The 25,069-nt window shown below is 38.4% G+C and overlaps 1 protein-coding gene across 3 annotated transcripts in view; it reads right to left on the reverse strand.

Moving 5' to 3' along the window:
- Positions 1-25,069, reverse strand: part of LOC123675919 (probable nuclear hormone receptor HR3) — a 189,003-nt gene that overhangs the window by 150,563 nt on the left and 13,371 nt on the right. The window contains exon 1 of one of the 3 annotated variants that reach the window (XM_045611540.1): positions 1,118-2,245. The exons of the other annotated variants lie outside the window; for them this stretch is intronic. Coding sequence (XP_045467496.1) covers positions 1,118-1,124 — 7 coding nt within the window. The 5' untranslated portion in view covers positions 1,125-2,245. Of the gene's footprint in view, positions 1-1,117; positions 2,246-25,069 lie in introns of those variants that run through there. 3 annotated transcript variants of the gene reach the window in all.

Below are 25,069 nucleotides of genomic sequence, written 5' to 3' on the forward strand. Positions count from 1 at the left end.
ATATCAATTATTAATTAGGGTTTATCGTTTTCAAGGAATCACTCCAATTAAAAATTGTTCTAAAACCTCGGCTTTCCGTTCGCTAACGTTCAGAGCTTTTCTTAGAAAGTATATAAGCTATTCATTTCGAAAAATGGTTGTATAGCACTATAGCAGGTGTGAAGCTACCTCAATGACTATCGTAGTTCGTAATCAGACGCTCAGGTTATCTATATACGAAAAAATAGTTTACTATCAGATAAGCATAATATGACATTCATTATTCACTAGAAAGGCCGAAAGTTAGTAACTTTAATCACCCAAGTGAATAATACTTATAATATGCGAATAGAATACCTACGCACTTTAAGGTGGCCTTTTATGCTATACCTGTTAATTGCTCTATTACTAATTCTAGAAAACTTTGGAATTAAATAGGTCGTCCATAAAGTTGATCGTTTTTATCTTGCAGACAACTCTGTGAAGTACGTAGAAAAATTCTGAGAAAATTTGAAATTTTTCATTGATTGATATAATTATACGGCGTCATACAAAGGGTGAAAGGTCCAGCTATAAAATAGTTACGACTTTTTGAATTTCTGGAGGTGTTGAAGTGATGTCATCTTCGCTATTTGAACCTAATTGAATGATTCAATTGTTATATTACAGAAAAATCTTTCGCGTTGACGCTAGAGAATCAATATAGGTTGTTACGTTTCAAGGAATATGAATTGATACCATAGAAGTTTCAGGTGCGGGTGAATAATGATTAGTCACTAGTGAATAATGAATATCGAATTGATTGTCCAAATATATACATGCACAATTAAAACTTTATACACTAGCCGTGGACAAACTTAGCTACCTAGTAAATAAACATACACATAATTAATTCATTCAGAGTTGTGCTGAGCCAATTCGATAACAGTTGCTCGAACATTCATCGAAAAAATAACAGAAGCAATCATGTGGAAGGCTGAGTTAACGCTTGCTTAGAACTCATCCAAATGTGTGGTTTCGCAATCCCTAACTTTATCTCTCATGACAAACGGAAGTTTTCATTTTCATCCCATCCTCGAAAACAATATTCCCAGCTTTCCCCGCTGATCCCATCTGAAACAGAAGTAGTAAAATTTACCTGTCATCACTGTGTTGCTCGTCGCAGTCGAGGAGGCAGCCTGCTGCTGAGTCTGCTGAGGCTGCTGCGCCTGCTGCTGAGGCGGCGACTGAGCCGCCTGTATCGAGTTCTGAACCGGCTGATTTTTTTCCGAATTACTGACTTCGACAACGGTGGAACCTGAGGCGTTGGCTTCCTCAGGGGGAGATCCTTGGACATCCTGCACTTCGTGTATCTCTAAAGTGATGATGTCCTGATCTGCCAGCTTAACGAGATACAGGGTGGTCTTCGTGGGGGTATACACTTTGACTTAGTTTATTATCAACTTTGCCTCGAAAATATGGTTTAAAACGCGAGAAACATCAATTTTTTACGATCGTGCGGTGGGAAAATCCAGTAGAAAAACCTTATAAAATACGTACAAAATCGGGATTACAAAAACATCAAAGAACACTTACGACTTTTCCAAGGAATAAAGGGAGTACAATTCGAGAGACGTAGAACGACACCGAGTTTAAATATCAAAAAGAGAATTGCTCGATTGGTGTTAGATCAGTCGATTCAGATGGCTCAGTCGGTTAATCAGTCGGTTACAGTCTTTGAATTTCGAGATTAATATCAATGCAGGTTTGGACAGGGGGTTCTCATCTTGAACTATTGCTTCGAAATACGTTCTCTAGTCGAGACTGTTGAATTACAATACAGAGTGAATAAGGTTGGATGGACCATGAGAAAACAAGCCGGGATCGGAACTGGGTTATTGAAGAACTGGGTGTAAAATACCAGAAAATCCACTGTTTCGGACGTATCCAGGTTGCTGATGGGGAAAAACCGGTTTTTCATCCATTTTCACGGCGTTGATCGCGTTACATGGAGATGGGGGGAAATAGATCAATAATTTTTTCAATCGATACCTGCGAAAACAAGCGGCGAAACGCACAAAAAACGATACGAAGATATCACGTAGTCTGCGATTTTTTTCCGTAAGGGTTGGGAAAACCCTGCACACGAAGCGTTGTGATGTGTTCACACACTGACGCAATTTCGTTTGACCCCGTTACCCGGAAAATTTCATGAGGAAACGCGTACAGACTTTTCTCGGCCGGTTGTATACATTCGGGGCTGATAGTAGGGCAGTTTCGCTACTACGCCGCGAGGGGGCCAGGGGTTGCGCGCAGCCGGTTTCACACTAGGTGGGAGATATCGACGCGGTTCGGGAATGCGTGTTATGATCTTTGGTGGAGGGGGGAGGGGGAGTGTTCCGATTCGGGAAACCATAGAAATGGGTGAGAAATTGGGGCGAGTTCTTCTTTGATCCGAGTGGGCTTTTTTTTTGGTTTATTTTCGAAGTCGGTCAATGAAGGATTTTTGTTTTTATCCGTGAATGTCGACTTCATTAATGTAAATTAGGTTTGTAAATTTGACTCCTGCTGTGAGCGTTCAAAAAAGTGTTTGAACGTTCTAACATAAATAACGATTATTTTGAATGGCAAAATTAGAATTTGCACTCCTAACTAATGCGTGTTATTATGCGTATCATTTAACCTTTCACTGTCGTATAGGCAATAAACAGTCCGAACATGCTCTATGCTCTAAGAAGTCTCACAGAGACCTGTGGAGTCGGGTTAAATAAACAAAATTGAAATACTTTAGGTTACATCTAAGATGCCTAAAATACTGGTGTGTTCACTGATTTTGTGTAAGAAAATTCTGGCGACTCGGCTCGACGTGGGTCCCTTTTCTCTTCTCTTCCTTAAGGTGGCGCTATACAAAGGGTTGATCAATCATTGGAATCATTTTAAAATTTTCATTCATTATGTTAAAAATTGATCGACTTTTGATTTAACCTCAAAATGACAGTGAAGACAGAAAGACGACGCGAGCGCTATAAGAAAAGATGAGGAAATCGAGTGAAAAGAGACCATTTAAATCCAAGAAGGCTGGTCCCTTCAAAAGTCGCCACTTCAAGATTTAGGTTTTGCAAGAGAAAGTGAGCACTCCAGTGTTTTTGACATCTTAGTTACACCACAACAAATTCAAAACGTCTCCTGGTTTATTCACCAATTTATTGAGTTATTAATACTGTTTGAAATCTTTTTCCAACCAAATTTCCATTGATTCTTCACTACCTTATTTCTGTTACATAAATGTCTAAGAATTTCGCTCGGAAGAAGCTGATGTCAAGTTCAGTAAAGATGAATTTCACCTCAAGATTTTGTTCAGTTTTTTGTTCCTTTGTGAATAGCTCTGACTTTTCAGTGATACCATAGTATAATCCTTATACTATGGTGATACATCCTTCATTCGACTTTACTGGTCAACGTTGTCACCCTTAGAAATGATGCTTGTACTCCAATGCTTCTCTAACCTTTCTGTAGAAAGATTTGTCTTTCCTTTCGAAATATGCTTCACCCTCGACAATCAATTCCTAATAAGAGCCAAATTTCTTTTCTATGGAGCCTTATTTTGAGGTCTGCAGCAAGCTGGTAATCAATGGAGGCCAGATCTAAAGAATAAGCTGGGTGGTCAAGCATAATTCGTTCTAGCATGTTCTTGGCTCTGCAGCAAGCTAGTAATCAATGGAGGCCAGATCTAAAGAATAAGCTGGGTGGTCAAGCATAATTCGTTCTTGGCGTAAGACATTTCGTTTTGCATTTGAGAACGGCACTCAATAATTTCAATCGCGTTATTTACTATTGATCTTTTTACCGTTGTAAAGAGTTTCAATGAATTGTACCTTTCACATTCCCAAAAACAGTCATAACCTTGCCAGCTGATATTTGAGATTTTGGTCACTTTGGACTGCTTTCATAAACCGCTTTTCATTCAGCTAACGCTATCTTTGACTCAAGAGTGTTGTGATGAATCAACTGACATGTATGGATCCAAGAATCCTGTTTATTACGCGTGAACAAACCAAAACAGCGTTAGGAATCTACGATGCTTGTTGCTTTTGATCAGCGTTGATCAAGTACGGCACCCATTTCGAGCAAAGCTTTCTCTTGATTACATGTCACGCAAAATAGTGAACACTCTGCCTTTTGATATCTTCAACTCTAAAGCTATCTCAGGCAACTTCACTTTAGGATTGCTCAAGACCATTTTTTAATGTTTTCTGAAATAGCTGAATTCGGGTGACCTGAGCGTTTAGCATTGTCGATAGCTCTTCGACCACATTGAAGTCAGAATTCCACCTTTTTACTTGTTGTTGTTGTCGGCGGAGCGTCACTTGATATTCAATATCTTGATCCAGACTAAACTCTATGTTCCGCAAATTTTGACACCTATCTATTGAAGAAGCTTGGTACTAACAAGAAAAAAGTGGCACTGGCGGTGTCATCTGTGCGCCAGGGTCCAGGACTTCTGTGATGTGTTATTTGCGACTGGACATATGAACATGATTAAAATATTATTCAATGCATATCGAATGGTTTGAGGCCATTCTCTGCAAATATTACATTAAAAAATCAATCAATCAGCCCCATTCCATAAGGCGATCGACCCATTTCGAAGGCTAAAAATCCGTGAAAAAATCACCGAAAAAAACCCACTTCGTTAACATCCCTCATCAACACGATTTCCTTTCATACCTTCATACTTCATCAAGCTTCATCGAATCCCCTTTTCCACTACGAATTTCCCAGTGTAAACCAGACTTTTCCGCCGCGCATGTCCCGAACGTCCCGAAAGCAGCGCAAAATGCCCTCTTCGATCGGTGCTCCGACGCCTCGCTCTGTTCGAATTCGTGGATCAGGTGTGCTGAAGAAAAATGGGTAAGGGGAACACACGTTCGGGATTCGGGACGTTCCGCAGTCCCGACGGCACGAGAGACGTTTTATTGCATCGGGAACGTTGGTCCTTCATCCCCGGATAGGTTAGAAATCGTTCGATTCCCGGTCGCAGTCGGTATTTTCGATACGGGGAAGAAATACGGGGGTTGTTATTTCGTGTTGAATTAATACTGAGTACTGCACTGGACGGAAATTGATGGGACCGTAAGAAAATCGATCACTCGTTAGGTTGGCAGACTTACTGCTGCGAACAGCTGATATAAAGTTCATGATGTCAGTCGCATCGTTAGATTGAAAATTACATCGCATTTAATGTTAAAAAGGAAACAGATTTGATGTCTAGATTATTATGTAACGTGATTCTTCTAAGAAGATGTAATTTTGAGAATTCGTTGGAGATTACAGAATCTCCATCCATGAAATTCAAAAGTAAATTGATGAATAGTCCAAAAATTTGAAGATTTAAGTCTTTTGGTTGACGAAATGTCTTTTTTTTTAAAGGATCAACATCCTTGAAAATCATCGTCGTATTCGAAAACATCCTGCATATTCCTTGCTTAATGATTATTTTCTTGTGCAAGTCATTCTTTTTGAGCTCGTTTACCGAACATATCATTGCCTCACAATGTCAAATTTTGAACCGGGAAAATATTGACGGGTGTTTTTTTTTCGAGGTATATAACTTTAAATTGGCATTTAATTTAATTTAATTGCTGTCAAGTGATTTATTCTCAGTTCGGTTTGGCAATTCATCATTAATAGACTCACCCTTGAACAACGCTTGCAAATAGTGCAAATTTATTTCGAAAATAATGGTTCTGTGCGGAATACGTATCGCGCACTACGTCCATTTTATTTTGTTTAGCGATGAAGCACACTTCTGGTTGAATGGCTACTTCAAAAAACAAAACTGCCGCATTTGGAGTGGAGCTAATCCTCAAGTGTATGTCGAAACACCGTTACATCCAGAAAAACTGACTGTTTGGTGCACTTTATGGGCTGGTGGAATCATTGGTCCGTACTTCTTCAAAAACGATGATGGCCAGAACGTTACAGTCAATGGTGATCGGTATAGAGCCATGATTACTGACTTTTTCATTCCTGAATTGAACAACCATGATGTCCAGGAGCTGTGGTTCCAACAAGACGGCGCAACATGTCACACAGCTCGTGCCACAATCGATTTATTGAAAGACACGTTTGGTGACCGCCTAATTTCACGTTTTGGACCTGTGAATTGGCCTGCAAGATCTTGTGATTTAACACCGCTAGACTACTTTCTGTGCGGCTATGTAAAGTCATTGGTCTATGGGGATAAGCCACACACCCTTGACCATTTGGAAGACAACATTCGCCGTGTTATTGCCGATATACGGCCACAAATGTTGGAAAAAGTCATCGAAAATTGGACGTCCAGATCGGACTACATCCAAGCCAGCCGTGGCGGTCATATGCCAGAAATCATATTTAAAATGTAATGCCACAAGATTATCTTGCGGATAAATAAAATTCATGTCAATCGAATAATCCATCGTTGTTTTATTGCAATTTAAAGTTCTATAGCTCTAAAAAAACACCCTTTATTTGCTTAAATAACCTGACCGTTATTTCAGTGATTTTCCTCATTTCACGTCTGATTTATAGGCAAACTGTGATTCCTTGCCTAATAAATGATCTTGCCGTGTGGAATGAATCATTGTATCTTCATTTTATTCAATCCATCCGTAAGATTTTTCAAATCTTTTTCGAACGCCAACAGGTATCTCCTTCCTTCAAACAATTCTCGTTAACGTCTCAATAGAATCCTCGCAGCTTCCTCGAACCAAATCTCCGTACAATTCGCACATAACGAAATAAAGGAATCACCGAATCAAAAGAACAAGACGATACCAAAGACCCGGTCTAAGGTTACCTCTACCTGTTAATCCAACAAATGATCGATCTAACTGTAAAATCCGAATACGCCAAAGCAGCTCCAAGCTGTCCATCATCAACATCTGTTTCCCGGTAATTCGAGGTGTTTTGAACACATGCGATATCGGATACATCTGCCCCCCTCACCTGTGGGGGTATCGAAAACGTGGGAGACCGTCTCGGAGCGTAAGAAAAAAAAAAAGTTGGAACTACTGACCCGCTGTTTGGCGAATCTCCAAGCAGAAGAGATCTCCGCGATCACGGTACTTTGAACCCTGCACTACTGTTTCTTTCGTATTGTCATTATCGGATCGGCTTGGATATTCAACAATGAGTGAGATTAGGTGCCATTGTTGACGTGTAGGCGGCGTAATGAGAGAGGAGAGGATTGCCTTTTGTGTGGGATATGCAGAAAAAGGCCGCTGAGAAGGTTCAAGACCTGATGGTGTCATGGTTGATATGGGTGGGGTTTGTGATTGGGCATCGGAGGAGGCCTTTTTCGCTAATTGTTTAGATTGTTTGGATATTTTGTGAGCCTATCATTTCGATAATGTTTTAGTATTGTGTGGCGCCGCCGGTAAACATGTAATTTTTGAAAGGAAACACGTAAGGACTTGAGATTTTCAGGATACGTTCAGGATCTGAATGCTCCTATTAAGTTTGTTACAATCCTAAATCCGCCAAATGGTGTAGGACTTATAACCATCCAAAACATTGATTGTCTTATGCCTTGCAAAATAAATATTCGATCGTATGGAAACCCAGCAGCTTGAAATCGTCCCACAACAAGATTAAAAACAAAATTATTTCCAAAAATCGCGATTTCCCAAAAATGATTCGTCACATTCTACTGAATTTTTTTGTCAGCATATAGGGCATTAAAAAAATTATTAATGATGAATTTCAGCATAAATAGGTGAAACATACACATTACATGAAACATGGACCGTTTTTTAGAAATCTCATAGTCAGCAGACGTTATCGTGTCAAATTTTCGACTCTTCATTTCTCATAACTTTCTATAATTAAACATATAAATAAAAAAAATTAAAATAATTACGAGCATTATTTGCTTGCGTCATCAGAGAAGTTTGATATTTCAACCGAAAATAACAAATTTTTCCGATGTTTTGATACGTATTGGTGTGCAACTTTGTTTTGTAATATATGGTTGTGGTAGTCGAAATTTCATCGTATGTCATACGATAAGCTAAGGTATTTGTAAACATAACGCCATCGAAATATTAGTCGATTTGTGTCTGCATCATAAGTTATTTTCGATTAAACATGACAGCTTACGAGCCAAATTCTCGTCATTTGCTGGAGGTTTTAATTTTCTGCTTCAATATGAAGAAATTGCGGATGAGGCTCATCGAATGCTCTCAAATACCTATGTTTAGGCCGCTATTAGTGAAAGAACATGCCGAGAGTTGTTTCAACGCGTGATTTTGACGTCAATTGCTAGGATGGCGGTGGAAGAGAGAAGGTTTTCGAAGTTGCAGAAGTGGAGACATTACTTGATCAAAACTCGTGTCAAACGCAACAAGAATTGGCAGGATCATTGGGAGTGACGCAACAAGCCATTTCAAAACGCCTGAAAGTCATGAGAATGATTCAGAAACAAGGAAATTGGGTACCGTACGAGTTGAAGCCGAGAGATGTTGAACGGCGTTTGTTTGCTTGTGAACAGCTGCTTGCAAGGTATAGACGGAAGAAATTTCCGTATAGCATTGTGACTGGAGATGAAAAATGGGTTTATAACCATAATTCCAAGCGCAAAAAATCATGGGGATATCCCAGCACTGCTTCCACGTCGACGATCAAACCGAATGTACACGGTTCCAAGGTCACGTTCAGTATTTGGTGGGACCAGCTCGGCGTAGTGTGTTATGAGTGTTATGAGTTTTTAAGACCGACTGAAACAATCACAGGCGATCGTTATCGAACGAAATTAATGCGTTTGAGCCGAACATCAAAAGACAAACAGCCGCAATACAACGAGAGAAAGTGGTCAATTTTTTAATGCGATAGTTAAGATTGTAGAATCAGCCCACTAAACATCTAATTTTCGGTGGGTGACAAATCTGGCGATAAAGGTGGCCATCCTCACAAAATTCCATGTAGTCACGCTAGAAAAACGTGCCGCAAAACATTCTTCGCGTTATCATCATTTGCATCCAGAATTCCGAATGGTGCACAGGCAAATCAGGGTCGCCTCGCCCATCAGATCAACGTTTCCTGTTTCCCAGCTCTTCGCGGTACTCTCGCCAAATATGGGCAATAATCGACGATTTGTTTCATCATAACAGATCACGATTGAAAACATCGATGCAGGAGACTGGGCAAGAAACCGCAGCACCGTTACTTTGTATAAAAGATTACACCCGAAGAACTGGCATTGGAAGGAGTCGAATTGGCTTGTAACCCGTGGATTGACACCTAACTGTGGTATTAATTGATATCTTGAATATTATCGTGATCCTGAGGATTGGGTATTTTCGGGCTCTGTGTAACGGTTTGTCTATTATGAAAGAGTGTTGGATGATCGTTTATTTTTGTCGAGGGAAATTATTTTAGGCGTTTGATTGTTGGTCCAGTCGTCTTGGTAACTTGGTACTAATTCCGGAATTTCAGATGCCCAGCTATAAACTCGTATAAACTTGTTTTTGAACATCCTTGCAGTTGTCTCAAAACTTAGATATGGTAGGATGTACGCGAACATGAGGTCAAAGTTCACAGAAGATGGTTTTTGGATATTTTTTACGAATATCTCGTTTCCTATAGCTTTTCAGTTATTTCTTTTCATTTTCAATATTGTAGAAGATAGAATTGCCTACATTGTCTTTTTTTTTAATAAGTTATTATTTACGGGTGTTTTTTTTCGAGGTATATAACTTTAAGTTGGCATTACTGTTCAAGATGGCGACCGATTTAACAGCTGTCAAGTGATTTATTCTCAGTTTGGTTTGGCAATTTATCATGAATAGACTCACGCCTAAAGAACGCTTGTAAATAGTGCGATTTTATTTCGAAAATAATGGTTCTGTGCGGAATACGTATCGCGCACTACGTCCATTTTATTTTGTTTAGCGATGAAGCGCACTTCTGGTTGAATGGCTACGTCAACAAACAAAACTGCCGCATTTGGAGTGAAGCTAATCCTCAAGGGTATGTCAAAACACCGTTACATCCAGAAAAACTGACTGTTTGGTGCGCTTTATGGACTGGTGGAATCAAAAATTATGATGGCCAGAACGTTACAGTCAATGGTGATCGATATAGAGCCATGATTACTAACTTTTTCATTCCTGAATTGAACAACCATGATGTCCAGGAGCTGTGGTTCCAACAAGACGGCGCAACATGTCACAATCGATTTATTGAAAGACACGTTTGGTGACCGCCTAATTTCACGTTTTGGACCTGTGAATTGACTTCCAAGATCTTGTGAATCAACACCGCTAGCCTACTTTCTGTGGGGCTATGTAAAGTCATCGGTCTGTGCGGATAAGCCACAAACCCTTGACCATTTTGAAGACAACATTCGCCGTGTTATTGCCGATATACGGCCACAAATGTTGGAAAAAGTCATCGAAAATTGGACGTCCAGATTGGACTACATCCGAGACAGCCGTGGCGGTCATATGCCAGAAATCATATTTAAAATGTAATGCCACAAGATTATCTTGCGGATAAATAAAATTCATGTCAATCGAATAATCCATCGTTGTTTTATTGCAATTTAAAGTTCTATAGCTCTAAAAAAAAACACCCTTTAGTAGAGAAATAGTTATATTATGTTAAAAAAAATCAGAAACAGCTCTGTCAAATTTCCAGGAATCTTCATCTACCAGCCGATAGAAATATTCCGAATTCTTATCTCATCCGACAACCGAACGAAGTTGTTCAGAAAGCAACCGTCCAATTTCTCCTCTCTCTGCGGTCAGCCGTAGGACCGCAAATTCGGCAGTGGCGTTAACCGAAAGGGGGGGTCATTCAACCCGCGTAGGAATATTTTAGATAGAGAAACAGTTAGACCGTTTTTCGACAATGCGATATGCAAATGAACGCCAGTAGGTACAACACGGCAGGGCGTGTAATATGATGATGATGTCATTGTGTTTTTGTGCGATAAGTTCCAACGACACGAATTTGGAAATCTCTGACCGAAAAATTAGCTGTCTTTTTTTTTTGTTGTTATTTTTAGCTTCCTGACGGAGGAGAGGTTAGGTCGCGATATGTCGGTGCGGAATGGATAGGATTGTGCAATGGGATTGTTTTTTATTCGTTTTTCAAGGACGCGTTTATAAAGGGTGTTTTTTTAGAGCTATAGAACTTTAAATTGCAATAAAACAACGATGGATTATTCGATTGACATGAATTTTATTTATCCGCAAGATAATCTTGTGGCATTACATTTTAAATATGATTTCTGGCATATGACCGCCACGGCTGGCTCGGATGTAGTCCAATCTAGACGTCCAATTTTCGATGACTTTTTCCAACATTTGTGGCCGTATATCGGCAATAACACGGCGAATGTTGTCTTCCAAATGGTCAAGGGTTTGTGGCTTATCCGCATAGACCAATGACTTCACATAGCCCCACAGAAAGTAGTCTAGCGGTGTTTAATCACAAGATCTTGGAGGCCAATTCATAGGTCCAAAACGTGAAATTAGGCGGTCACCAAACGTGCCTTTCAATAAATCGATTGTGGCACGAGCTGTGTGACATGTTGCGCCGTCTTGTTGGAACCACAGCTCCTGGACATCATGGTTGTTCAATTCAGGAATGAAAAAGTTAGTAATCATGGCTCTATACCGATCACCATTGACTGTAACGTTCTGGCCATCATCGTTTTTGAAGAAGTACGGACCAATGATTCCACCAGCCCATAAAGCGCACCAAACAGTCGGTTTTTCTGGATGTAACGGTGTTTCGACATACACTTGAGGATTAGCCTCACTCCAAATGCGGCAGTTTTGTTTGTTGACGTAGCCATTCAACCAGAAGTGCACTTCATCGCTAAACAAAATAAAATGGACGTAGTGCGCGATACGTATTCCGCACAGAACCATTATTTTCGGAATAAAATTGCACTATTTGCAAGCGTTGTTGAGGCGTGAGTCTATTCACGATGAATTGCCAAACCAAACTGAGAATAAATCACTTAACACCTGTTAAATCGGTCGCCATCTCGAACAGTAATGCCAACTTAAAGTTATATACCTCGAAAAAAACACCCTATATAAACATCAAAGGTCTTCCATTATGTACTTAGAATGCACTTACGATTACATTCAAACGTTGTAGGTACCAATGCAATCTTTGACTCTGTTACCTTCTAACCTGATTTCACTCGAAAAAAGAGAAGCAAAGCTTTTCCACAAGCCACCACTACCCCACCTTGTCTGTCGACCAAACAAAACTCAATCTATAACGCCACACGGAGCTTCAGTCCATGTTGCATTAGGGCTTAGCTTGCAATGAGCAAGAGATTACCTACATATCGATTGTTAGGGGTTAAATTTAGGTTAACACCGAAAAGCAAGAGTGAAATCGAGCGTTGTTGAGGAACGGGGCTCCAGTTTTCGCTCTCGTCCAGTTTTAAGCCACGCCGGAAGATCGGACCACACGCAGAAAAGTTATGACTGACAGTTAAACGGACTGTCTTTCTCGATTGGCTGCCAGCATGGAAGCTATATAAACTACCGTTGTGCTGTTGTTGCGATACGGTTCGATTGGCGATGAAACAGCTTTTACGTTTCCGACATAACCTAAAAATGATCGTATCGGCGCTTTTAGTACGACGCGGGACGTGACGCCATCTGCTGAGAGGTTCCGGATGATCGGTTTTGGAATGAGGAACTCTCCTCAATTTGGGTTATCACTGCAAATGGAAACGATATTCCATAAAAACAGTTAATTTTCGTTTGAAGCAGAATTGCCTATTGAATATTTTCTTCCAGATCTTAAATTTGAGGTATTTGAGTGATTCGATTATTGTCAATGAATAGGTAAATTGTTAGTTAATGGAGTTCTTCAGGGTTCCAAACTTGGGCTGTTTATCTTTCTTATAGTGTCCTTATAAACTCTTGATTTTCAATAATTCACCTTTGAATTTGTCACAAAACAAGATTTTTGAAAAACTTGATGTTAAAATGTTCAAATCTGGAGTTTTTTAAGTACTTATACTTTGGAAACGTTCCATATGGATTTCAAATTAAATTTTGAATTTTTAAATTTTGAAATCTTTGAAAGATTATCCTTCTACATTTGGAAAGCTATGGATTTGATTTCATTCTAAGATCAGCAACAAACGTTCCAACATAAGGAATGTCAAACTAAATTCAACCTTTGTTTCCAACTTGACATTGATTGTCAGAGTCCCATGATTTCTGAAAAATAACCTATACTGATGTATACTTAAGAATGATATTACGAAACCCGGAGAGGTCATACTAGTGTTGCATTTTGTTAATAATTTACATCATACCTCCTGTAATTCTTTATTTATATTTTCTTGTCCATGATATTTTGCCGGACGTAGATAAAACCGGCAAATCAAAAATCGTTCAAATCTGAAATTCAATAATTAATTCTTATGCTATGAGGTCAAAAAAGTACCGGGAATTGGTGAAAAAAATACTTAATTTCTAGCATTTATTGAAATTTATTGCATCGCTTTCAAACCTGAAAGAAATCCGCAGTGTTTCCAAATAATGTTCAACTAAGAATTGAAGGAAAGAGGTCATAAATGAGTGAACAATTGAACTGGTATACTTCCTCTTCCGTATGTCTGCTTCAATTGTTGAAAATTGAAATTCAAATGAACGAATCTGATGAATCTAAACACCCTTTATTATTCCAGAAATAATTCCATAAACATCGAAAAATCACAATGAATCATTGGTCGAGGCAATGCTTGGAGCTTACATATCAATGCATAAAAACAAACTATAGTCCGGAAGCCAGTAACAGATATACATGACGAAGTTCCTCTCAAACGGTAATTAGTAGAATTCATCAGGTAATAGTATTAAAAAGCCTCGTGAACGTCAGCTGCGACTCTGCTGGGGGGAAGAGCGGCGACAGCCCCCCAAACACGAAGAAAAAAAAATTCAGTCATTTCCTCCCAACTGAAAATTTGTCAAATTGTAGCTAACCCAATATCTGGAAGAGAAAATACAATCAGCTGGCTATAGCATGGTGGATTATACGTCAGCTGGTGCCTCAAACATGAAAAAAAATATAAATTTTCAATGACAGCTCTGACACCGACTCTGATAATGAATCAGAGAGTGCCACACTCGCGAGAAAAGGACTTTCTCCACATGTTGCACAATAATATTTAGTTACTTCCACTCTCTGATTCAGTATCAGAGTCGCTGTCAGAGCTGTCATTGAAAATATTTTTTTTTTCATGTTTGAGGCACCAGCTGACGTATAATCCACCATGCTATAGCCAGCTGATTGTATTTTTTCGTCCAGATATTGGGTTAGCTACAATTTGACAAATTTTCAGTTGGGAAGAAATGACTGAATGTATTTTTTTTTTCTTCGTGTTTGGGGGGCTGCCGCCGCTCTCTCCCCCCAACCGAGTCGTAGCTGACGTTCACGAGGCTTTTTATTACTATTATCTGATGCATCTCACCAAGTATCTATCGAGAGGAAATAATCAACCAAATTTGCACCTGGCTCCCGGACTACTTGGCACATTTTCAATGTATTTTCCCAAAAATGACTAAATTCAAGATTCGTCTTTCCACCAAGTATTCAAGCTGAAAAACACCTTGGAAAGATTTGTTTTAATATCGAAAAAGAAACGAAAAAAAAATTCCTCGACATCAAAAACGAATGAGCATTATATTCTCTGCGAATTTCACAGTATTTTCATCCCCATCCACAAACCCCCTCGAAAAAACATCTCCAATCCCCTCGCAGACCTCGCGGAGCCAGACGACTCAACAATTTTCCGGTTTCTTCCAAACAAATCACTTGGCGCCATCTGTGCTCATTTCCCGGAACAGGCCGCAAAAAAGGAAACTTCCCGAATACACGCGCTTCGAGGGTCAGCGACCGAGAGACGAAAGTTCGGCGGTCGTTGATGCCCACGAAAATCCATCGAGTGTTGTCCAAACTCTTCGCCCACGGCCGGAGAAAGAGATAAAGGTACGCACACGTTGCGTATGCGAAGACATAAAAGGAGGAAGACGAAGAACAATTATGGAAGCCGTAAAATTTCCCCGCCGGCCGCTTCGGATGCCATAAAGAGTGACCATGGGAGAGCCTGCCGATGATCTCTGATGAGCTCGGCGTTCGGAGAATGAAGATGCGGATGGACCAGTATTTAAAGGTCGTAAATTGAGTTTGGGTTTTAATTTTTTCTGATTTATTCACAACGGCAGTGAGAATACGATATTATCTGTAGGCTTGTGTGGGGAGCTAAAGGAGCGTCCAGATTGCGAGGGGGAGACTTGTCCGACGACAAGTCTGCTAGCAGGGAGTTATTTCTTATTAGGCCGATTGAAAAGTCCCCGGTCTGCTGCACACATTGAGGTGCTAGTATTAAATCCATATGATTTTTAGTTAGTACCAACCTTCAAACGATGCGTGTCTAAATTTGACAGTAGTCCGACCATTAGTTTGTGAGATATTGCATTGTGAGTGTAGCTAGTTTTGTTATTTGAAAAAAATAACTTAGTGTTCTGATACAATATTGCTTTTTGAAGGGATAAAATACAGTTGAAGCAAAATCTTGGCTTGATGAAGAGTTTCCGGGGTCTGCACCAGGAAAATCAACCATCATTGATTGGTACGCTAATTTTGAACGTGGTGAAATGAGCACCGAAGACGGCGAACGCAGTGGACGCCCAAAACAGGCTGTCACCGACGAAAAAATCAAAAAAGTTCACGAAATAATTTTGCATGACTGTAAAGTGATGTTGATCGAGATGGCAGACATTGTGAAGATATCATCTGAACGTGTACATCATATAATTCACGAGTATTTGTATATGAGAAAGCTGTGTGCAGAATGTGTGCCGCGCGAGCTCATAATCGATCAAAGCAACAACGTGTTAATGATTCGGAGCAGTGTTTGAAGCTGTTTAAGTGAAATAAACCTGAATTTTTGCATCGGTATGAGACAATGGATGAAACATCCATCATTTCACTCCGGAGTCCAATCAACAGTCAGCTGAGTGGACCGCACACGATGAACCGAATCCAACGCGAGAAAAAACACAACAGTCAGCTGGAAAGGTTATGGCATCAGTATTCTGGGATGCGCAAGGTATAATATTCATTGATTACCTCCCAAAAGGCCATACCATCAACAGCGATCATTATATAGCGTTATTGGATCATTAAAAGGATAAAATCGTTAAAAAACGGCCCAATTTGAAGAAAAAAAGTGCTGTTTCATCAAGGCAATGCGCCTGGTCACAAACCAAGGAAAACAATGGCAAAATTGCATGAATTGGGCTTCGAATTGCTTCTGCATCCACCGTATCCGCCAGATCTGGACCCCAACGACTTTTTCCTGTTCTCAGACCTCAAAAGAATGCTCGCTGGAAAGAAATTCAGCGCCAATGAAGAAGTAATCGCCGAAACTGAGGTATAGAAAAGTTGGAAGATCGCTATAATCGCTGTATCGTCCTCGAAGGAAATTATGTTGAATTATAAAATCGAATTTTGCCAAAAAAATGTGTTCTATTATTGTAGACCGGGGACTTTTCAATTAGCCGGTTAGTCTCCTCGTATTTTAAGAATCTAATGGTGAATTGAGATTAGCATCTATAAGGTTTCTGTTTTGTGGTGGTTGATTTTGGCCTCTGTCATCGATATGACAGATAAACAGCTTCAGATCTTCATGTGGAGTTTAAGATACATACGCTAGTTATCATTCTTTGAATGATAGAAGATTTCATCTCAATGCATTTCTAGATATTTTTGATCAAGATTTCAAAAGATTTCTGGATACATAACAATGACTTTTGTTTACTATAAATCTCACAAGAAGGGATTTGGATTCAATGTTAACAACCTGCGATTTCTCAAGAAATTTTCTATTCGATTTGAATGATTGTGCTTTAGCGTAGAAGTTAATCGGCATTTATGCTTGGTTCTTGGTCTTCAGGAGTTAGAAAGAGTATGAAATACCCATCATATAAATCTCAAGGCCTCTCCACAACATATCTTTTCGATGATATTAAGAAACTGTTTAACGAAAGCCTTCGAAAACACTTCTTGTTGACACTGAATAATTCATATGTCAACCTTCCAAGGACTCTGAAGTCCTGAAGGAATCCTTCAGAAATTGCCACAATATGCTGTTTCAGAATGTCAAATCTGCTAACACAATATCGAAACGTGAAAATTATTCATTATTCACAAGTTGTAATAAATAGTACATTATATATGGTTAGAACTTTTTAGAAGGCCACTACAAGGATATCGAAAACCGTTAGAAAGACAGGGTGACTTAAATTACAAAAAAATTGCATTATTTAGGGAATAGTGTGAACAGATCTGAAATATTTCCATTGGTTCCCGAGATATCTCGAAAAAACTGAACATTGAGATTTTTTTTTTTTTTCTGTATAACTCATTTGTTTCTGGATATAACTTAAAAAAATTCGATTTGTAGTCATAATTTGATATAGAGATTCTTAGGTGTGGTCAGATTTTTTTTGTTTTCCATTGTTTCAGAGAAGCGATAGTCAATTTTTTTTTCTTATGGGCGCCATATTGGTTTTCCTTATGATGATTTAAAAAAAATACGAATTCAATAATGTACCACACTCTACAAAAATATCGAGTCTAGATACGGGAATTTGAAGAGTTGTTATGTGAAATCATCACTTAACCATCGCGTCTCTGAAACAATGGAAAACAGAAAAAATCTGACGACACCATAAGAATCTCCATAATGAATTATGACGACAAACCGAATTTCGTGGAGTTATCTCCAGGAACAAATGAGTTATACAGAGAAAAAAAAATCTCGATTTTCAGTTTTTTCGAGATATCTCGAGAACCATTGGAGATATTTTGGATCTGTTAACACCAACACACTAATCCCTGAATAACGCAACTTTTTTCTAATTTAATCCACCCTGTATCTCTAACGCTATTCGATATCGCTGAAGTGCCCCTCTAAATAGTTCTAACCCTGTATATCTACATTTCTTCCACCACTAGGAAATATCTGCTATTACCCACTAACTGAAACGACGTAAATTGAAATAACTGTAAAATTCACGAAGAATTACCCAAATTTCAATTATGACTAACAAGATCTATCTCTTTGGGTGTGTATATGACAGAAATAATTATGGGAGGTGACGCAATAACTACATTTTGGGCGGAATTATTTCACAGAACACGAATAGCCTGATCGTGAGTTTAAGGTGGGCAACCGACTGTGGCTTTAACGTAAACGTGTACGATAATTTGTCTCTTGAATTAATTGAATTCTTTCGAACGTGAATAATCGATGAATCTCATGACAACCAATTATTTATTTGATTTTTTCAACGGAACACGGTTTGGGTAAGGTTACCGAAGATACTTTTGAAGAAGTATGTCTTTTTGAGAGATTGATTCTGCCATCTGAAATTCATTTTCTATTTTTCATATAACTCGAAAAAAAAGTTTGTTGAATGATTTCGTCCAAATGTTTGGTATCTATGTTGTACTGACTGTTGTTATTTTTTTCTCTAATTCTGTGGTTATTCCGTTCATTCTTCTACATCTTGTAGAACAAAATCATGCGAGAATATATCAGAAACGCACAGTTTTTATGGTTATATTTTGTTATGATACGTTGGTAGTCCGAACTTTCCGCCACGGCTTTATCTGTCAATTGACCATATTCACCGTCGCCATATTGTTGTGCGACAATACCAACTACCCAGTGTTCTCAACGGAGAAATATTGAGTTTACTAGAAAAATACCGCTAATATCAAAAATACTATCAGCCAAAGAGATTATTCTTTCACTGACTATTTCCAAAAATGGAGCGAAGCCTTCATTTATACACTTGCTCACAGTTAATTTGTTCATAAAACCACCTTTCACTAATGTTTTTCTTTCCAAAATGTGGAATTTTTGCGAAATATTGTCCCAAACAAGCCTATCTGGCGTAGCAGCCAGAAAAGGTACACATAAACTTCACTTATAAACTTTATATTGTGGAATAATTCGAGTAAACTCAATATTTCTTCGTTGGGAACACTGGGTAGTTGGTATTGTCGCACAACAATATGGCGACTGTGAATATGGTCAATTCTTCAATTGAATTCAATTAAAGAAATCAGTTCTGCCAACCAACATTTTTCAATGCAAAAATCACTAAATGATATTTATGGAAATATCTCATTAATTTCAATAAAAATGCAATGAATTAGAGAAAATAATGTTTAATACTCGTACAGAAGGCTCATTCTGCCATTCGTTCATTCAAAAACTCGCCACTTCGTGGCTCGTTTTTGAATTTTGAACTCGTGGAAGAATATCAATGCCTTCTGCACTTGTATTATAAATAACTATACTAATTTATTCCATACGTAGTGAAATATTCACCAAACACGTTGTAGCCAAAATTATCGATGGTACGTTCAGTGATACATTTAAAGAAACAAACTAATGTCAAAATGATTGAAGAAGTGGAAACGTTTTTGAAAAAATGGAAAAAAAGATTACATTCCTGAAAAATCAGAGGTGGCTCAAAAATTCTTGTGAGAAACTGCTAATAACATGTAATCATTTATGTCTTAAATATCAAACTGACATTTGGCTCAAATATGCTTCTATGAATATCTACGTTCAACAATTTTAATGATTCATGCCAAAGTAACGTCTCATTCATCTGAAGAGGCAAGTTATTTATTTATTACTTGGTCTTGGACATGACTGACGTATGTAAATTTCATTTGAATTTTGTTAGCAAGTAATTAATAGATAAATATCTCGCGTTTTTCGATTAGTGAAAGAGACGTAAAATATCTAGAAATAATGATGCGAGTATTATGAGATAAAAGTGGATACTTTTGAAGGAACTGGCCTTCTTGGATTGCCGATACTTCACTTGATGTTCATTTTGTGTGGTGCTGTTGTTTTAATGGAAATATGTCCGTTTTTATTAAATAGCGCCATCTTCGGAAGAAAAGGGAACTTCCGGCAATCCCGAGTCCGAGTCGCCAGAATCAGTGCAGGAAAAACCAGTGTATTTGAAAAAAAAACTTCTTTTTAAAAGATGATTGCCAAATTAATAAACAGAGCTATTTATAGAAGCATATATGAATAATATGTTACTTGAAAATCGAAGACATGAATAAAATGAAAGAGAATTGAAGCATCGATTAACCAATTCTTCAAATAAAACCGTTATAACTTTTCCTTACTTGCTTTCTCCACGGCTTGACTTGATAATCAAATTTCAAGCTACTTGACTTGAAATCAACTCAAGTTGAAATCTAACAGTTTTTCAATGTCAGTACTTGATAAATAAACATTTGACTTGACATTGAAAAACTACTTCGCTTCATGGCTTGACTTGATATTCAAGCTACTTGACTTGAAATCAACTCAAATTCAAGTCAAGTAGTAGTTTTACAAAGTCAAGTCAAGTACTTGATCAATAAATAGTTGACTTGACCTTGACATTGAAAAACTACTACTTAACTTGAATTTGACTCGACTTGAAATCAACTCAAATTCAAGTCAAGTAGTAGTTTTCCAATGTCAAGTCAAGTACTTAATCAATACATACTTGACTTGACCTTGACATTGAAAAACTACTACTTGACTTGAATTTGAGTTGATTTCAAGTCGAGTCCAAGTCAAGTAGCTTGAATATCAAGTCAAGCCGTGAAGCGTAGTAGTTTTTGAATGTCAAGTATTTATTTAGCAAGTACTGACATTGGAAAACTACTACGCTTCATGGCTTGACTTGATATTCAAGCTACTTGACTTGGACTCGACTTAAAATCAACTCAAATTCAAGTCAAGTAGTAGTTTTCCAATGTCAAGTCAAGTACTTGATCAATAAATATTTGACTGGACCTTGACATTGAAAAACTACTACTTGACTTGAACTTGAGTTGATTTCAAGTCGACTCCAAGATCATTTTAAAAGTTAAGGCTGTTTTACAAGGATATGCGGACACACAGGCAGACAATTTCCAAGCCCAAAAGTGACCATAATACTTCCAATACTTTGGGTGGACTCAGAAGAAATAGGAGTTTTTTTCAAGTACGCAGTGTCAACTGCAGCGAACAGAAATTTTCGAATCTATTCTTCGGCTCCCAACGAATCGAAACAAAATCTCCCTAAAAATAAACGTCTAATTGATTAAACTACCGAATCTAGCCGACAGTAACACGTCGAAACGTTCGAAAGAAATATTCGACGACCAGATACCGAACGACACACGTTTCTTATTTAAAACTCGTGATTGAGAGCTTCCAGTTCTTCTTGCGAAGCACAAGAGGGCCAGCGCGCGTGAAACGGCCGAAAATATTTTTGTGGGAGTGTTCCCAAACAGGTTGAATGTCCTCCGTCTCCCCAGTCCCCCCAAGAAGATCTTTAACGACGTCGGTGGAGATGGTCCTTCGACAAGAGATTACCTCTCGCTGTCGTCTCGGTATTTCTTTTAGAAGTCTTATGGTTTTTTTTTTTTGTTCGATTGCTGGCCGGTTGGGATTTGATGTTCGATTATCCTTTCGCCCTATCCTTAGCACCGCCTTTGATCGCTTAATAACATGTAAAACGTTAACATAAAACTGGATATGATATATCAAATAATATTAAATAACCACACATTTGAAATATATCATCAATAAGCATGGAATCTTACCTGATAACTTGAAGATTGCAATTGTCAATCCAATACATAAGGAAGGAAATATCAACAACTACAACAATTATATTATATATCGCGAAGTTTTTCAAAGATTATACAACCCATGATCTAATGAACCAATAGAATCCGTAAATTTCTCATAATTACGGCATATTGATAAGTGAATATACACCTTGACGACCTGGTATAATCGTTTTGGCGTTTCGCCTCCTGCCATATTATGATCATTTCCATAGTAACATTCTTGGACGTTCGCCAAAAAATAAAAGTCTAACTCAGTGAAATATCATTGAATATAAATCAAATAATTTGCCAACTATGTCAAATTTGACCAAGTTATCGAATTATTTGATTTATATTAAATATCCTTCAACAAGTAGACTCATTAAACTTTTATAATATCATTGAATTATCAAAATGCAGTGCTTTGATTATAGTTATTGAAATTATTCGTTATATAATCGTAACCAATACCACTCGAGCATAGACAATATATTTCAATTATACGAACCTCTTCACTCGACGTAGTACGCGAAACACCAATCGAGCTGCTCTCTCGTGATGTTTCGCGAACTACGTCTCGTGAAACGGTGTATAATCGAATATTGTATATGCTCTTGTGATATTATAACTGATTATGGAAATGGCTTATTGTAGACAAATCATGGAGCACTTTATATAAAAAAATATTTTCACAGAAGATGAACGTGAGTACTCAGAAGAAAATCTAAAAAGACGGAATACTAGTGTATGAAATTCTGAGGTAGTAAGGAAAATTTCCTTCAGTCTTCTTCTTTATGTGCCGTCTCCTTTAAGAAGGTAAAATCAGTAAATTATCACAAATCTGCTACAGATTCTGCTAAGTCAGTGAATGAATCAAGATGTAGGTATTTGTACGGTGAAACCTGAAAAAATTGTAGGTAATTCAACCATTGTTGATTAGAGTAAATAAAGTTCATCTTTTCTGTTGAATTTTCTTCTTCGTGAGCCTATGAATAGTACATTACGTCTATGCAATTCGAGTTCAACATCACGAAATGACGTTGAACTGCGTTTCTCAACTTATGAGGAAAAAATTTAAATTCTATCAACGCCTTATGTATATCAACATTATCAACACGATAAGAGGGGTATTTTCAAATTTCAAATGGATATTCCTCCGGAACCATTAAGATGATTTTAACCCCAATCCTGCCCTGAAAAACTGTCAGTCAAACTTTTCTTCCATGTTCGAAAAATAAACATATTCCTCCAATTCTTTGTGGTTGCGTTTTTCGTGCTACTTTTTACGCTCTACGCACAACTATTCGCCTGTTACCTGTCCATTTGCACCCACGACCGGCAACGAACTCTTGTAAGGGTGGTTTATTGACCCCTGCAGAATGAACTCACGGCTTTTCTTAATCTGGGCGTCAGTTATCTTTGATCGAAAACTCGGAAATTCGTATAAGGATTTGAATTTCTCTTCTGACAAAAACTCAATATGATTACAAGGGGAATTCTACTCTGTGTGTGGACTACTATAATTTGTATGATTGCCGTGAAAAATATGAGTAATTTTCCCATAGATTTGGCTACTAATTTGAGTTCAGTGAAAATTTAAAGAATTTAATTTTGTTCTATATAATGAATTCCAATTCTAGAGGCATTTCGGCACAAGATTGGAGCAGATACCTCGAAAGGAGGTAATGTCACTTTTTAAACCTTCAGATGCTTAGAACTTGGACAAATTTTTAGAACCGATTCTGTTCTGTTCCCTTTCCTTCACCCACAGCACTCTGTTGTTCATCAGCGTATGGTTGAACAGTTCTCTGACTCCAAATTTTTCTTTTGTAGACTTGTCTTGTCCAACGAATGTCGTCCTGTCGAGCAATATGTCCTTCCTAAGACCACTTCATGGTAGCTACTCGTTTTATTACATATTCTACCTTTCAACGCCGACTCATCTCCTCGATCCTCATGTGGAACAGGAAGAATACAACTGTTGAAAACTTTTGATTTGTACAGATATCAGTATTTCTCAGGGTACAGCTGAGATTGCCAGCACGGACACTTCTTTGAATTTTGCCTTGCTGGTTTTCGATTCCCAGTTTTATCTGAAGACCTTGGTAGACATAATCCTGGACCCTTTCAACCGTTTGATTTGCTATCTCGATTAGTCTTTCTTCTGGTGTCAGGATTCTAGTCTTCGTCAAGTTCATTGTAAGGCTCAACTGTCTACAGCTCCGAAAGCATTTCCTGCAAATCGTCGAAGTCACTGCTGTTGTGCACAATATTATCCACAAAACTGAAATGATTTAAATGTCGGCCATCGATCTTAAAGCCCTTTATTTTTTTGAAAACCACATTTTCTTTCTGTTCATGATGCGTGACGTGATATCAAACTTTAACAGTCGTCTGAATAGTTCGAGTTTCTGCAGTAAATACACAATAGGTTATACGAGTATTCAATTTAAGGGGTATCCGTTGTATTTGCAACCTGATGGTCTGTTGTGCCTCCCATCAGAGCAATTCTTCCATTCCGTGATCTACAGCTTGCCTTCCAGTTCCAGAGTTCTAAAGGACTCCAGTATCTAGGATGGCTTCAAGGAGGCTATTTCCTCAATTCCTCAAGTTTTTTGTCCATGGCAGATTGAGTTGAGTTGGCTAGTGATGGTGAAGCATTCGTCACCAAGTGATCCGGAGTTTCCTCCTTCTCCCCACAGAATATGCACTCGTTTTATTTTCTACTGGGCCCATTCTCATGAGGTGCTTCCTGGGGCGACAATGTTCTATGAGGAATCCAGTGAGGAGGACTAGTATATTTTTGCTAAGATCCAGATACTTCTTGGATCTCGCAGTGTCAAAGTTTTGAAGATTTTTTTTTGGAATGATCCAACCCAGGAAAATTCCGCCAGAGTGTTACTCCTTCTGTTTTTCCTTCACCTGAAACTCTCTTGTAGATAAATTTGCCTATGGCCCTATGCCACAGAAAAGTTCCAGACCAATGAATAAAGTTTGTGTTCCTCTTCTGGCAAGTGTATTGGCCTCTTCATTCCCTTCAATTCCCGAGAAGCCGGCAACCTTAAAAGGAGCTTATTATCCTTGTCTATTTAATCGAGTTTTCCTCAGCATTCTAATACCTACTATCTTAGAATCGATGATATGCGTGCTCAATGTTTTGTTTGCAGCCTGAGTGTCAGGCTGTCAACTCATCATTCTACTGCAAGTATCTCTGCCAGAAAGACACTTGGACAGCTGCCTAACGATAGAGAGCATTTGGTGCCAGTTCCAAACACTCCAACGCCAGTATTCGTCGTGGTTTTAGAACCATCTGTGTATACCAATAAATGGTATTCTTCTCGACAACTGGGATTGTCTACTCCTTTTCCCAAGATTCATTATATATTATAGCTAT

Source organism: Harmonia axyridis, chromosome 1 (genome assembly GCF_914767665.1).
Source record: "Harmonia axyridis chromosome 1, icHarAxyr1.1, whole genome shotgun sequence".
Classification (NCBI taxonomy): domain Eukaryota; kingdom Metazoa; phylum Arthropoda; class Insecta; order Coleoptera; family Coccinellidae; genus Harmonia; species Harmonia axyridis.